This window comes from Canis aureus, chromosome 15, assembly GCF_053574225.1.
Source record: "Canis aureus isolate CA01 chromosome 15, VMU_Caureus_v.1.0, whole genome shotgun sequence".
Classification (NCBI taxonomy): Eukaryota; Metazoa; Chordata; class Mammalia; order Carnivora; family Canidae; genus Canis; species Canis aureus.
The window spans coordinates 33584891-33598885 of record NC_135625.1 but is presented as its reverse complement, the minus strand read 5'-3'; the positions used below and the strand labels follow the sequence as shown (position 1 = coordinate 33598885).

Below are 13995 nucleotides of genomic sequence, written 5' to 3'. Positions count from 1 at the left end.
ATCGCATCCCACGTCGGGCTCCCTGCATGGAGCCTGCTTCTCCCTCTGCCTGTGTCTCTGCCTCTCTGTCTCTCTCTGTGTGACTATCATGAATAAATAAATAAAATCTTTAAAAAAAAAAAAAAAGTCCCGAGATTCACTCTCATTAGAATACCTTAGCCAGATACAGTGTTGCCAAAGACCAGCTTAGATGAGGTCATAGGTGCCAATCCCATATTCAAGTTGTAATTTTTCTCCTTGGAAGCAAACTCAAACATAAATTAAGAGTCATGTATGCTGAAAGGCCTAAAGTCCATACAGATGATAATTAAGACAAAAAAAAAAGTAATTCTCTACCTCTGGCTAGGTATTTGGCATGAAACTATACCATATTTCATTTCAAGAATGTTCAAAGCAGTGCTTTAAAAAGAGCAGAAAAACTGGATGTGATTTAACATGCAACAACAGGAAATCAGCTAAATAATTCATAGTATGTCTATATAATAAAACACTGTGTCAGCAGTTCTCAGTCTCCTATGTCTCAAAACTCCTTTGTATTCTTAAAGATTATTGAGGACCAAAAAGAGCTTTTGTTGATGTGGATTGCATCTATCAATATTTACCATTTTAGAAATTAAACCTGATAAATGTTTAAGAAATGTTTATTAATTTTGATTTAAAAAGCAGTAGTAAATCCATTACATGATAATATAAACACATTTTATAAAATATCCCCCACAAAACAGTGAGAAGAATGGCAATGTCTGGCTTAACAGAAGTGGCTGGATTCTCAGATCTGCTTCTACATTCAATCTACTTATACATTCAATATGCATTCCTTTGGTTGATGTATATGAAGAAAATGTGGCCATAAACAGGTATGTAGCTGGAAAAGGGAGGAGTATTTTAATAGCTTTTCTAGAAAATTGTAGACACTTTTCTTTGAAACTATACCAAAGGTGGACACCTGTAATTTTTTAAAGACTGGTTGCAGTGTGTAATCTGAAACCACATATGAATGAATATTTTCATATTCTGCTACATTAAAATCCACTGGACCACTGTGTGGTTTGAATGAATTTTTTACCCATGCATGATTTTATAAGATCATGTATTAGTCATCCAAAAATAGTTCATTGAGTTGTACAGATCTTCTAAATGTTGACAAAAATTACCATAAAATGTCAAAAAAATTTTTTTGTTAATTGTAGGAATAACATCTCATTAGGAAAGTCTTTATGTTATGGGAAGCTGTTAAACTGATACCAGACACAAGATTTCTAAAACTATAAATTCTGCCAGAAATCTCAAATTTTATCATTGGAAACAAATACTCATCAGTTTTCCCTGAAGTGATAGGATGGCTTCATTCAATTTTGAGAAAATGTCCACCAAATGCTCAAGTCTGAATAACTAGTCATAGTTTTCTATCAGTCATTCTTTTCAGTAAAAAATTCCATAGAAAAAGAACTAACTCAATTCACAATTCAAACAAACAAGTGCTTTTTCTGAAGACAACCATCCTATTTTGGTACAAAGAAGTGATTTTACACATATTTGCCATTCCAACACATAGAAGATTGAAAAGTGTTTGAGGACTGAGAATTAATAAAAGCAATAATTTGATGTCATTGCCTTGATTTGTACTTAAGTACCACCAGTGGTTTTGCTCACAACTGCTGTGCACCCTTGGTGCAAATGACACAGGACAGAAGGCAAATAACATCTTGGTATCATGAAAATAGTTTTGCCTTTACAGAGTCTCCTGAAAGAGTCTCAAAAACTCCTTAAAGTCTGCAGATCACAGTTTTAAGAATCACTGTACCATAAAAAGCCAAAGAAAAAGATTCTAGAGAAAACAATGATACAGAAAAAAAAGTTCCTAATATATTCAAGTGAAATATAAATTTGACTCTCTAATCCTACTTCTAGAAATAATCTAAAATAGAAAAAAATGACCAATAGGAAAGTAATTGTATATAGTATTCACCATATAGAATGGTAGGTAGCTACAAAAAACAGTAAGATAGCCTGATATATACTGACATGAAAAGTTCTTCATGACCTATTAAGTGAAAAGAGTTTGTTGCAGATCTAATTCACTTAAAAAAATAAGAATGTGTATATAGATATATATGCAAAGGCATGTAAATGCATTAAGGAATGACTAGAGAACTATAAGTCACATATTTAATAGGAGCTGCCTTCTGGAAAATGGTTTGGTAATGACATGTAGGAAAATGGGACTACAGGGAACTTTTGTGTTTTAAATGTTTTACAAAGAAAATACATTAATGTATTATTCATGTATCAAACTTAGAAAAGCAGTGATTATAGAGGTTTAGCAGGACACACAAAGAAAGGGGTTAACTGATTGATTATCTACCAGTGATTTTTATTTTTTTTTCATCTCCCCAGATTTTCTAATTCTTCTATAATATTTCTTCTTTATTAACAATTATTTTTAGTTACAAAAGGCCATTTGGTGAACTTGTTAAAGTTATATTAACTATGGTTTGCCAAACTCAGTATAAGAGTACAGGTTGGATAGTGAAGTCGAATGTGCTACATCAAAAAGTATTAGAATCAAATTCCAACATCCTCAAAAACTAAAAGTGCTCAAGGTAACTAAGTAAATAAAAGTTTAAGAAATACATATATATATATATATATATATATCTTTGTAATATTCAGTATGAAGGAATTTATTATTTGAAAAATAATAGAAATAGCATATAAAATACAAAGTGCATAGTTGTCTAGTGCAGTTGGTCTCCTTTATTATATTATTTTTCCCTCTTTGCATGGAACCCAAACGGTTTCATTTCCAATGGTCTGGTCCACTATTACCATTTATCAATGTGTGTAAGAGCTTCTTGTAAAGATAGTAAGGACAATTTGTAGAATAACTATGCTTCCTTCATTTATAAGAAAGAATTCTGATAATATATGAAGATTTTCTATCACACACATAATCATCATACAACTACCAATCTGCTGTTTATATCAAATCAGCACCCCTTAAGTTTTCCAAACTTACTGTTGAAATAAATAAAGAGATTAGAAAACAGAGCAGAAACACAGTTTCTTAAAGCCATCTTAAACGAGACTAATTTATTATTCTATTCTATAATGTACTCACTCAGGCTCTCAGAGACTCAACTTTAGTAACTGTACAAAGCTGTTATAAGATGCCAGCTGTTCAACAAATAGGTGAGTTTTACTTTTGAGATTAGAATAATTTGTAAACTGAAGCACTGGTCGTCACTATTTTCAGAAATGAAACACAGCTCCCATCTTATAGTACAGTAAGACGTACACAATTCCTCTGGCAACTGCCAGTTTAACTAAAAAGACCTTTCTTTTGTGCTTTGGCCGCTGATTTCCTGCTGGTGTCAGCTAAAGTCTCAGTGTCTTTGGCAAACCACTTAGGTAATTTTCTCTTGGAGGTTATAGATGAAGTCTATAGGAAAGAAACAGAAAAAGAAATATTTGCAATGTTGAAAATGTACATCAACTGTAAAAGTAACATAGGTTACTGAATATACACCTACCATCCTTCCCTTGCTGAATAAAGTTAAATTTTAAGAGCCACAGAATTTACTTCTGGATCAAAAGGTAAATAAATAGAAACAAAACTGCTATATCATTTCTTTAGGCAATCCCCTGCCATCTTGTAATCTGTTCTTAGGCACTTGGGTGTACACACTCATTTGAGAAGGAAAGAACTAGATATTATTTCAGATTTATGTCTCATGTGTATTTGATTTGGTGCCAATACGGGTAATTTAATGTTCTGAGGAAGGCATCTGCTTGGGCACACACACACGCACATACACAGACACAGAGACACACACAGAATCATTATTAGGCATTTGAGAAAGCATGTAACTTCTGTGTCTCCAACAGCTAACAGACTAGCAAGGTAGCTCAAACACTACCAGTACCTTGCAGAGTTGCTGGGACATAACAGGTACTCAAAAAGCATTCACTGAATAAATGAAAAAAATTTTGGTTTTTGTCTCAAAGGCTCTTTTCAGAATCTGCTAAAAACTGGAGATCCATTTCAAAATGTTCACATGTATAATACTCTGCACAATTTTAGGGGATATATGCACCAAATACAGCCTCAGGATCCTAAGTTAAAAGTCCGAAAAAAAAAAAAAAGACAATAACAAAAAAAACCTTAAGAACCCAAAGGCAGTGGTTGTGTATTATATGATTTGCACTTGAAAAAGATAAACAGAATTTTGAGTTAATTTCCATAAGCCTAAAATGGTATTAATTAGTGTTACCTCAGTTTGATCATAAGAGCTTCAAACTAACATGACAGACAAACCATTCTAACCAAGTACACCTTAGAATCCAGCAGTTAATTTAGTTACTAGAACTATCTGAAGGACTTTATGATAAGGTGACCTCATCTAAGTTATACTGTGTCTGTTAGCTAAGGTAAAAAGCATAATTTATTCAATCTCAAGAATGAAAACTCTATATATTGTTCATCAATTATTTGCTATGTTTTATTATGTTTTCTACATTTAAAAATAGTTTCAAAATATTTAAGAGTGGGGAAAAAAATTAAAGATCTTAAGCAGAAAATTGTACAACCTTATATTTAGAAAAGGTGAAAAAAGGGTGCCTGGGTGGCTCAGTGGTTAAGTGTCTGCCTTTGGCTCAGAGCATGATCCCAGGGTCTTGGGATGGAGTCCCAAAACAGGCTCCCAGTAGGGAGCCTGCTTCTCCCACTGCCTATGTCTCTGCCTCTCTCTGTGAATAAATGAATAAAATCTTTAAAAAAAAAATTAGAAAAGGTTAAAAAGAAAAACAAAACTACTAGCTATTTCAGTTTAATTAAAGAAATCCAATGAAGAAAGAGCTACTCACACTTTAGCAAAAGCTAAAAAAAAAAAAAAAAACAGGCTAAGGATAGCAAATTTCTTCACAGAGAAGTCCAAGAGAACAGATTAGATTTATATACACTGTATGACACAATATTGGACTCAAAAAATAATACATACTAGGGACATATAATGGTACAGACAAAAGGCAATTGGGCAGAGATAAAATTGGTCCAGAAATATTTATCCTTCCCGTAATAGCTATTATCACAATCCATTGTAGCCTATAGTTGCTTGTGATTAGAGTCTGAATGCCTAGGTACATTTGAGGGAAATCAGTTAAAATGATAACAAAACCAAAAACCAAAACAGAGCATGATATCTGAACAGGAAACAGCAGAGGAAAAAACCCTGTCTTGTAGCTGAGTACCACAAGACTGCCAAACAAGACAGAACTAGGTTTGAGTTCTGAGTCATTTGCTAAAGGTATTGCTTTTTGAATATTATTTCAGCCTCAGTTTCTTCACACAGAAAATGAGAATAACAGTACATCACATCACTGGATTACCTGCAGGGTCAAATGAGGATATATGCAAAATATCAAAACACATTCTGATTTATTCTTGGCACTCATTAATTTGTAGCTATTATCATTTAAGTGTCTTATCTTCTTTTTTTTTTTTTAAGTGTCTTATCTTCTATAATATTTCTACGAAGCATGATCTTCAGTATTTACCATTCAATTATACTAATGATCTTGTTTCATTGACAAAGAGGGAAAATGCTTACTTACACTGAGTGTATCTTTTGAGTCTCAAGTATCTAGAGAGACTTTAATTATGAGAACTGAGTCACCTAACAGAAATACCACCTTCCAGTGACTACTTCCTCCATCAGCAGACCACGAAAATTCCCAGCAATCAGGGTGCCTAGGTGGATCAGTCAGTCAGTTATTCAGCTCAGGTCATGATCTCAGGGTCCTGGGATGGAGCTCCCCATCAGGCTCTCTGCTCAGCAGGGAGTCTTTCTCCCTCTCCCTCTCCCTTTGTTCTTTCTCTCTCTCTCAAATAAATAAATCTTTAAAGATTTTCCAGGCAATCATGATAAAATTTTTATATCTTTTTGATACCCCAAATTCTATTAATAAATATTACCATTAAGTTGACAATACAAAACATTAACTCATTTGTTGAGAATATGTGCACATACACATGTAAGCAAATAGAGAAATATGTATGTTATATTCACATTTAATTTCATCTAAACTAAGACAAATCTAAACATAGTTGTTACCAAGTTGGATGTACTTATCATGAAAACTACTTTATTATTTTAATTTTACCTGTGGGTGAGAATCTGTAAATAAATCTGTTTCTGAATCGCTGGTTGATTGATTCCAAGACGTTAGTCTTAGGGAATTTTTGTGACTTTCATCTTTCAATGAAAAATCGTAAGGATGTTTTCCATCAACCTTTAACATTATTATAGAATACAAAATAGTTAGAGCACACACTATTTTCTTAGCAAACAACACAAATCAAAAACTATGCCTAAAAAAGCAAAGCTTAAGAAAATTCTAATTATTCTGAAGTACTGAATTTAACAATAATTATAATAATAGTCATAAGGCATTTTTTTCTGATCTCAAAAGCAGTTTTTGAATAATACTGCATATCTTAATTTATAATGAAACTTAGTGGGAGGGCAGGAAATATCACATGCATTCTTTCTTAAGCAGTTAAAAATGAGGAAAAAAGCGATTTGGGGGAGAGGGTTCTGGAAAGATAGTGAAAACAGCAGCATAGTTCTTAAATCTCTCTGAAGCCCACCATTAAAACAGAATTGACAGCAAAACCCAAAATTCATCATCTACATTTACAATGAAACTAAGTGTAAATGTATGCCAAAGAAATCCAAACTATAAGCATGTGAGGACAAACCACCAACAGGCATAAGACCTGTACAGTACTTACTCACGTACTGAGAAAACAGAGGCAAGCAGTGAGGTAAGAACAGAACCCTAAAGTAGCCCACAGGTTGACATCAGAAACCATGGTGGATTAATGTGAAAACAGCATCTGAAAATGGGAGGGCTCCTGCCCAATCCAATAGTAAGTGACTATAGGAGTCTACAGTGGTGTCTTCAGTGGCTAAACCGACTGGTTCCTGTGAATGCTCCTGACCAACTAATGCTGCCTTCTGGGAGAACTGCTGGGGCAAAACCAAATCAAGCAGTTCAAGTAAACCAGAGACAAAAGGAAGAATGGAAGAGGAGTGTATCTCATAAACCTAGTACCCATATTTTGAAAAATTACACAAAATAACAGAAGAGAGAGCTCTGTAAATTTAGGAAAAATAACCTTGAACCATGCTTTCTTTTGAAAGCACAGGAAAACTAATTTCACATGAAAATGAACTACAGGAAAGTATTAAGGTCAAATGTGACATCAGAGGACTTGCTAAGATACGAGTAAAACTGTAATCTCCCAAAATAAGTTGAAAAGCATTTAGAAAATTATTCAAAACATGAAAGAACATCATAAATCAAATTCAGAAAAATTCAAAATGGAGGAGAAAAGTTCAGTTAAGAATTAGAAGCAAAAGAAAAACTGCATAGAAGTGAATACTAAACTATGTAACATAACAACATAATAGCTTCTGCCCAAGAAACAAAAGCTGAAAAAAGAAGATGAAGAAGAAATTTTTAAATTAAAGAGAAATGAAGAACTAGAAAGAATTCATGGAAAGTGACAAATATTGCAGTTAGGCAAATAAGATCCAACACAGAAATAATAGAAGTCCCTGAAGAAGAAATACAAAGCAATGGGACAAATACTAAAAAGTAAAATTTAGGAAGACTTTGCAGAAATTTAAAAAAAAAAAGATGTACTTAAAGAATCCACTGTGTACCTGGATATTTTGAATCAGAACTACCAATATCAAGACAGAATCTTTCTTCAGTAAACACATGATTGAGCTTCTATCTTAATAGTAATCATAACAGATATAAAACTAACAATGCATCAACAAATAAAAAGAATTTGTTTTGGGATCCCTGGGTGGCGCAGCGGTTTAGCGCCTGCCTTTGGCCCAGGGCGCGATCCTGGAGACCCGGGATCGAATCCCACGTCGGGCTCCCGGTGCATGGAGCCTGCTTCTCCCTCTGCCTACGTCTCTGCCTCTCTCTCTCTCTCTCTCTCTGTGTGACTATCATAAATAAATAAAAATTAAAAAAAAAAAGCTAATTGTTAAAAAAAAAAAGAAAGAATTTGTTTTGACATAATTCTTTATCAGAAGCCTCATAATCATCCAATGAAACAGACTACGAGATACAATCCAGGTTAGTAGAAAAGATGAATGTTCACAGGAAAAATCTGAAATCTAACTTCCAACAGACTCTACAGGTTCCAGAGCAGCTTTCTATATTTGGGAGGCAGATAAAAGAAAAATACTTTGGCTGGGTCACTAATCTCTTAATCTACGTCCTAGCCCCAATATCCTTGTTCCTCTAAATGGGGAGGCAAAAGGGCTAAATCTGGTAGGCTCAGCATGACTTCTACCCCCAAATCTCCCTACTCTGTTTTTGGCATCTGATGTTATTTCAATAAGGGAAAAGCCAAATGCTAATGTGATTAAAATAATATTTCAAATAAATGTACATCAATAATCAGGAAAAAATAACAAGTTTCATTTTTTCCTTTACTGACAGGTAAAATTGGTTACCCCCCCACAGACACACACAACAAGGCTTTAGGCACCTGATACAGATTTCCGAAATAAAAGGCTGGGAATAGAAGACAAATTCACTACTTTCACTCGACATATATTTTCTTTAATATCCTTCTCACAGCTACTTCAATTGTCTAAATAATGTAAGGAATTCTAATTAATCAAATTTCATTAGGTTATCTAGGATATGTCCATACACAAATCTAACTGAAGTACAGAATTTGACAAATTAGTTTTGGGGGGTATTTATAATAGAATTTGTTTTCATTTTCATAAACTACATAAACTGCCATATGCTCAAAGCCAATATTAACTATGTCTATGAAAGAAAAAGAATACCCAGGCTATATATTTAATCAGTAGGAGTTAGAGGTAAAATTTAAGTTGACATTCCACACAAAAAGCTAAATAGATGGACTACATTTCCCTTTCACTGTTATTTAAAAAAAAAAAAAATCACTTCTCTGATAAGGTTTATGAAAAAACAAAGGAAATAGAGCACAGATTTTAAAAAGTAACCTTGTATTAGAATTTATAACAGTTTAAAAACTACAGCATTTTAGTATTAGAATATGTAACTTGAACCACAGACAATGCATGAAAATTCTACAAATAATTAATACCTTGGTATTAGTGCCTACTTCTTCCCTACTTCTTTTAGAACTTGAACAGTTCTCTTCAGAATTGGGGAAATATCTCTTTCTGTTGGAAGCACATGAAAGCCCGTCTGACAACAGTCTGTTGTCAGAGTCTTTTTCCAGGATCTCAATTACCATGTGGATAAGGTACGTGTCAATGTTTTCAGGAACCAGCTTTCTAATTAGTTTAATTTTATTTATATCTGTAAAGGATGAAAAAAATATGATTTAAAAATAAATTACAGAGAACATTTTAGTAAACCTATGAACTAGAAATAGTGAAATATTTTGTACAAAGGAAGGTGTGCAAAGAAAATGTCCCTCTTCCAAATGCCTAGAGCCCTACAAACAGAAATTAAGTAAAGCATTATTCCCCCCAGCCCCCCACCCCTGCACCACCTGCAGCCTTAGCCTCCAAGACTTAAAGTCAGGTCAGTGCCATTGACTTGGCATAAATTATGTTTCAAACTGCTTTCTGTGAGGTGCCCTGAGAACCAAAAACCACCCTTCACAGAATTGTTTCTAAAGGAATTATGCTTCAAATCCTAAATATTTATTACAATTATTTTCTGAATAGAACTTATTCTTATAATAGAAGCTAATCACACTTGTAAATAAGATGCTAATTTTTAAAAGATCCTTTCAATGGATATTATAATATAACAAAACATATCAATTATTTAAAATGCATATTGTCTAAATGAGTTTTCTGGGAAAGAAACCTCTTATTTTCACAGTCAAGGAATTTTGAATTTTTGTAACTAACATAACTGATTCAGACTGTGTATCTTCACACCTTTTACAAATTATTTAGCAATCTCCTACAGACCACTACTTAATTTTCAAACATTTCCAACATCACATTCATCTGGAATGCTCTAGAGTATCATAAAACTAAGCAGCTTAAAATCTATTATAAAACTGGTATCAAACATTTCTGACACCCAATTCAAATTGATAATCAGAATCTAACTATTTTTAAATGCCACCTTGAAAGGGTGGTCTTTCAATTATTCTAGTTTTCTAGGTTTATATTCTCCTTTCTTCCAAAGATCTTATCTTGCTACTCCTGAATTTCAAAAAAGACCTTGCAGTTAAAAACAAAACAACAAGACAAAACAAAAATAGGTGTCTGGGTGGCTCAGTAAATTAAGGGTCGGTCTTTGGCTCCAGTCATGATCCCAGGGTCCTGAGATCTCAGCGAGAAGCCTGCTTCTCCCTTTGCCCCTTCCCTTGCCTGTGCTCTCTCATGGGCTGTCAAATAAATAAAATCTTTAAAAAAAACAAATGCCAGCAAGAGAAGGTTACACAGCTAATAGAAACTAGGATCATGAGGTATCTAACTATTTAGCTTTTACTTTTTGTGACTTTAAAGTATTAAGATGCAAAACTGATTCTAATCAAAATCTTGAAAAGATTACCTCTAAATGTAATAAAATTAGCAATATGACTATCCTATCTATCAACCAACTAAAATTCTATTTGTCCTTCAGTCATTATACCAGCCAAATACCATAGAAATTTAGCTAATTTTACTACTTCATTAATTTCTTCATTGTGTCTTCTTTTTTATGTGTCTATCGAAACTTACAGTTCCCTTTCTTTTGTCTTCAATTTTTCTTTGACAACAAAATGTTCCAAAGAACATATTACACATATTTTGCGATATTTCTAGATTCTTAGAAGTGGGATTTCTGACTAAATACATTTTACGTTTTGGCAGGTATTGCCAAAATTTCCTCTATAATTGTGCTTTTTTTTTTTTAAGATTTTATTTATTTATTCAGGAGAGACACAGAGAGAGAGGCAGGGACATAGGCTGAGGGAGAAGCAGGCCCACTGTGGGGAACCTGATGCGGAACTTGATCCCAGGACCCTGGTATCAGGACCTAAGCCAAAGGCAGGCCCTCCACCACTGAGCCACCCAGGCGCCTCTATAATTGTGCTATCTGATACAATAAGCACTAATCACATGTACTGAGCACCTGAAATGTAGCTAGTATGGCAAAGGAACTCAATTTTAAGTAATCCTAATTAATGTAAAATTAAATTTAAAACCTGATACTTAATTCAGTTATTGAAAAAATTTTAAGTGTGTTTGGAACACACTGAAAATCTTCATTTACTTTATTCAATTGTAAATTTTACAAAAGCTAAATACCAATCAAATATTTTCAATTAAAATTTAGCATAAGAATTGAGATATGCTGTAAGTGTAAAATACATACCTGATTTTAAAGGCTTAGTACAAAAAAATACACAAAAGATCTCATTAATAATTTTACACTGATTATGTTGAAATAACAGTTTTAATATACTGGGTTAATTAAATATATCATTAGAATTAATCATATCTGTTTATTTTCATTTTTTTAATTTACATTTTTACTTTGTTTTTTAGTTTTTTAATTATTTAAGGAGAGAGAGCATGCATATGCGTGCACATGAGTGGGATACAGGCAGAGGGTGAGGGGGAGAGACAATCTCAAGCAGACTCCAAGCTAAGCAAGGAGTCCAGCATGGGCTCAATCTTAGAACCCTGAGATCATGACCTGTGCAGAAACCAAGAGTGGGACACTTAACCAACTGAGCCACCCAGGCAACCCTATTTTTTTTTTTTTTTTTTTTTTACTTTTTTAATGTGGCTACTAGAAAATTTTAAATTGCATACTCTGGGTAACATGTAGACTTCTTGAATCTCTATGCTGTACATCTCAAAATAATTGTAACATGTGTGCCAACTATATTTCAATTAAGAAATTTGTTTTAATTTAAAGATAAAATAAAATTACATATATGGTTTATATCATATTTCTTTTTGGATAATGCTCTAGAAAAAAACATACAAATTTTCCTGTACTCTAGCAACTACACAACTATATTATAATAAATTCGTTTTCTTCTATAGGTATTTAGACACTGGATAAATAAACTATATATCCTTGATTTCATTATACTGTAAATGTAAATTTTACAAGCCAATTTTTTGGAAACATAGTTCCAAATCTTGAGCTATTATAGCATCATGGGTTCAATGAATTATTTTGAAAGGAAAAATGAAATATTTGATTCCATTGAAACAATCTGTTCCTAAAATTAGGATGTCTTCTTTTCATGAAATTATGATAGGTAACATTTGCTTATGGCTTTAAACCACTGTTAATAATTTAATAAATGTACAAAGTTATTGTACATAATTTGAATATAATTTCTAGATATAATTAGAAAATCCATGTATTCACTTATACATTTCTGTAAGTACCCTCTATATTTTTATCTTAAAGTCATCCTACAATATACATATGCAAAAAGGGGGCATCTAGCATTAAAGATGTATCTTATCCTGTCCTAACTTTCCAGTCAAGTAAGCACCGAAAATTTCTATTAGAGAATAATGAAGACTGGCTGCACTCCTTCAGTGCTTTATTTATTTATTTACTTTTTTTCCTTCAGTGCTTTAAAAGAGATCATATAAATCCTATTTTTGTGGCAGGTCCCTTGGAAGCCACCCTTAATTTTCTAGTTACATGCACATAAAAATGGAAGAATGAAAGTATTCAAAATATTACCCAGACACCTCATTAAATGCCTTGCTTAATTTATCATTAAGCATAGTTAGAATTTCAACTCCATAAAAGAAGCTTAAAATTATATAAACATGGATAAACTAAAGGATTAAAAAGTTATAGAATTCCTTTAAATAATAAATTATAAGGACAAAACCTACTTAGCAAATAAGACAGCATGAAAATATTACATATGATTGCTCAATTCACAAATACCTATTTTTAGGTATAAGATTATGCCATAACAAAACAAAAAATTCCCATTTCAGAATCTTGCAAAATTTAAATCAAATTTATTCATTAAAACACCAAATTATGTGATATGGTCAAAATTGAATAAGAAAATGAAAATGCCATATTTGAATCATTAATGTACTAAGTATATCTTCATTTCTTATTATAATTTGTAACTCAACAATTTTTCTCAAATAGGAGAACAAATAGTATTTTATCAAGGAAAAACAAGAACTCAAAATTAAAATTTCACATCAATAAATGTAATCTTACATACTATAAATATACAATCTAAAGAAATAAAATTTAGAGCTCATAGTTCTTATAATCTTAACTTTCTCAATTTTGGCTTTGGAAGAGAACAACAATAATATATATTTTTCATATTATGTAAACAACCTACATACAGTATATTGACAGAAAAAATGAATTAAGTATTTAATAAGTATTTTTTAAAGTGTTCTCCCTTCTTTCAACTTAGTACTTATCTCTAAATGAAAATTAATTTGCTATTTTCAGTATATAATGGTAAAGATAAATGTTTTAAATAATGTTTTAGTCACTAATGATTACAGATGCTTCTCTTGTCTCTGATATTTGTTGTATCAAGGCTGCGCAATTTTATACTGATGTTTATATATTCTGTTTGACTTCAATATTTCTTAATTTTAAAAGTTGTCTAACATCAGAAATTAAAATTGCTGAACTCAGAATGTAGGAAGACTATAGATAGAGAATATTAAAGGCACTATACATAAAAATATGTTAAACTGAATATAATTAAGTATATTTTACTCATCAATTAATGGTTTATATACCCAAATCCTACATCAGGATTAGAAACTGCATATTTTGGGGCGCCTGACCAACTCTTGATTTTCAGCTCAGATCATGAGCTCAGGGTCCTGGGATTGAGCTCTGCCTTGGGCTTCCCCCTCAGTTAGGAATCTGCTAGGAATTCTTTCTCATCCTCTGCCTCCCCCCACCCCCCACCCCTACCCCTGGCTC

The 13995-nt window shown here is 32.6% G+C and overlaps 1 protein-coding gene across 5 annotated transcripts in view; it reads right to left on the bottom strand.

Moving 5' to 3' along the window:
• Positions 1–625: 625 nt before the first annotated feature.
• WRN (WRN RecQ like helicase) overlaps positions 626–13995 on the bottom strand; it is a 140802-nt gene continuing 127432 nt past the window's right edge. For all 5 annotated transcript variants that reach the window (XM_077849073.1, XM_077849072.1, XM_077849074.1 and 2 more), the window contains 3 exons: positions 9173–9390; positions 6163–6291; positions 626–3442 (listed from right to left, as the gene is read on the bottom strand). In XM_077849073.1, coding sequence (XP_077705199.1) covers positions 3323–3442; positions 6163–6291; positions 9173–9390 — 467 coding nt within the window. In that variant the 3' untranslated portion in view covers positions 626–3322. The remainder of the gene's footprint in view (positions 3443–6162; positions 6292–9172; positions 9391–13995) is intronic.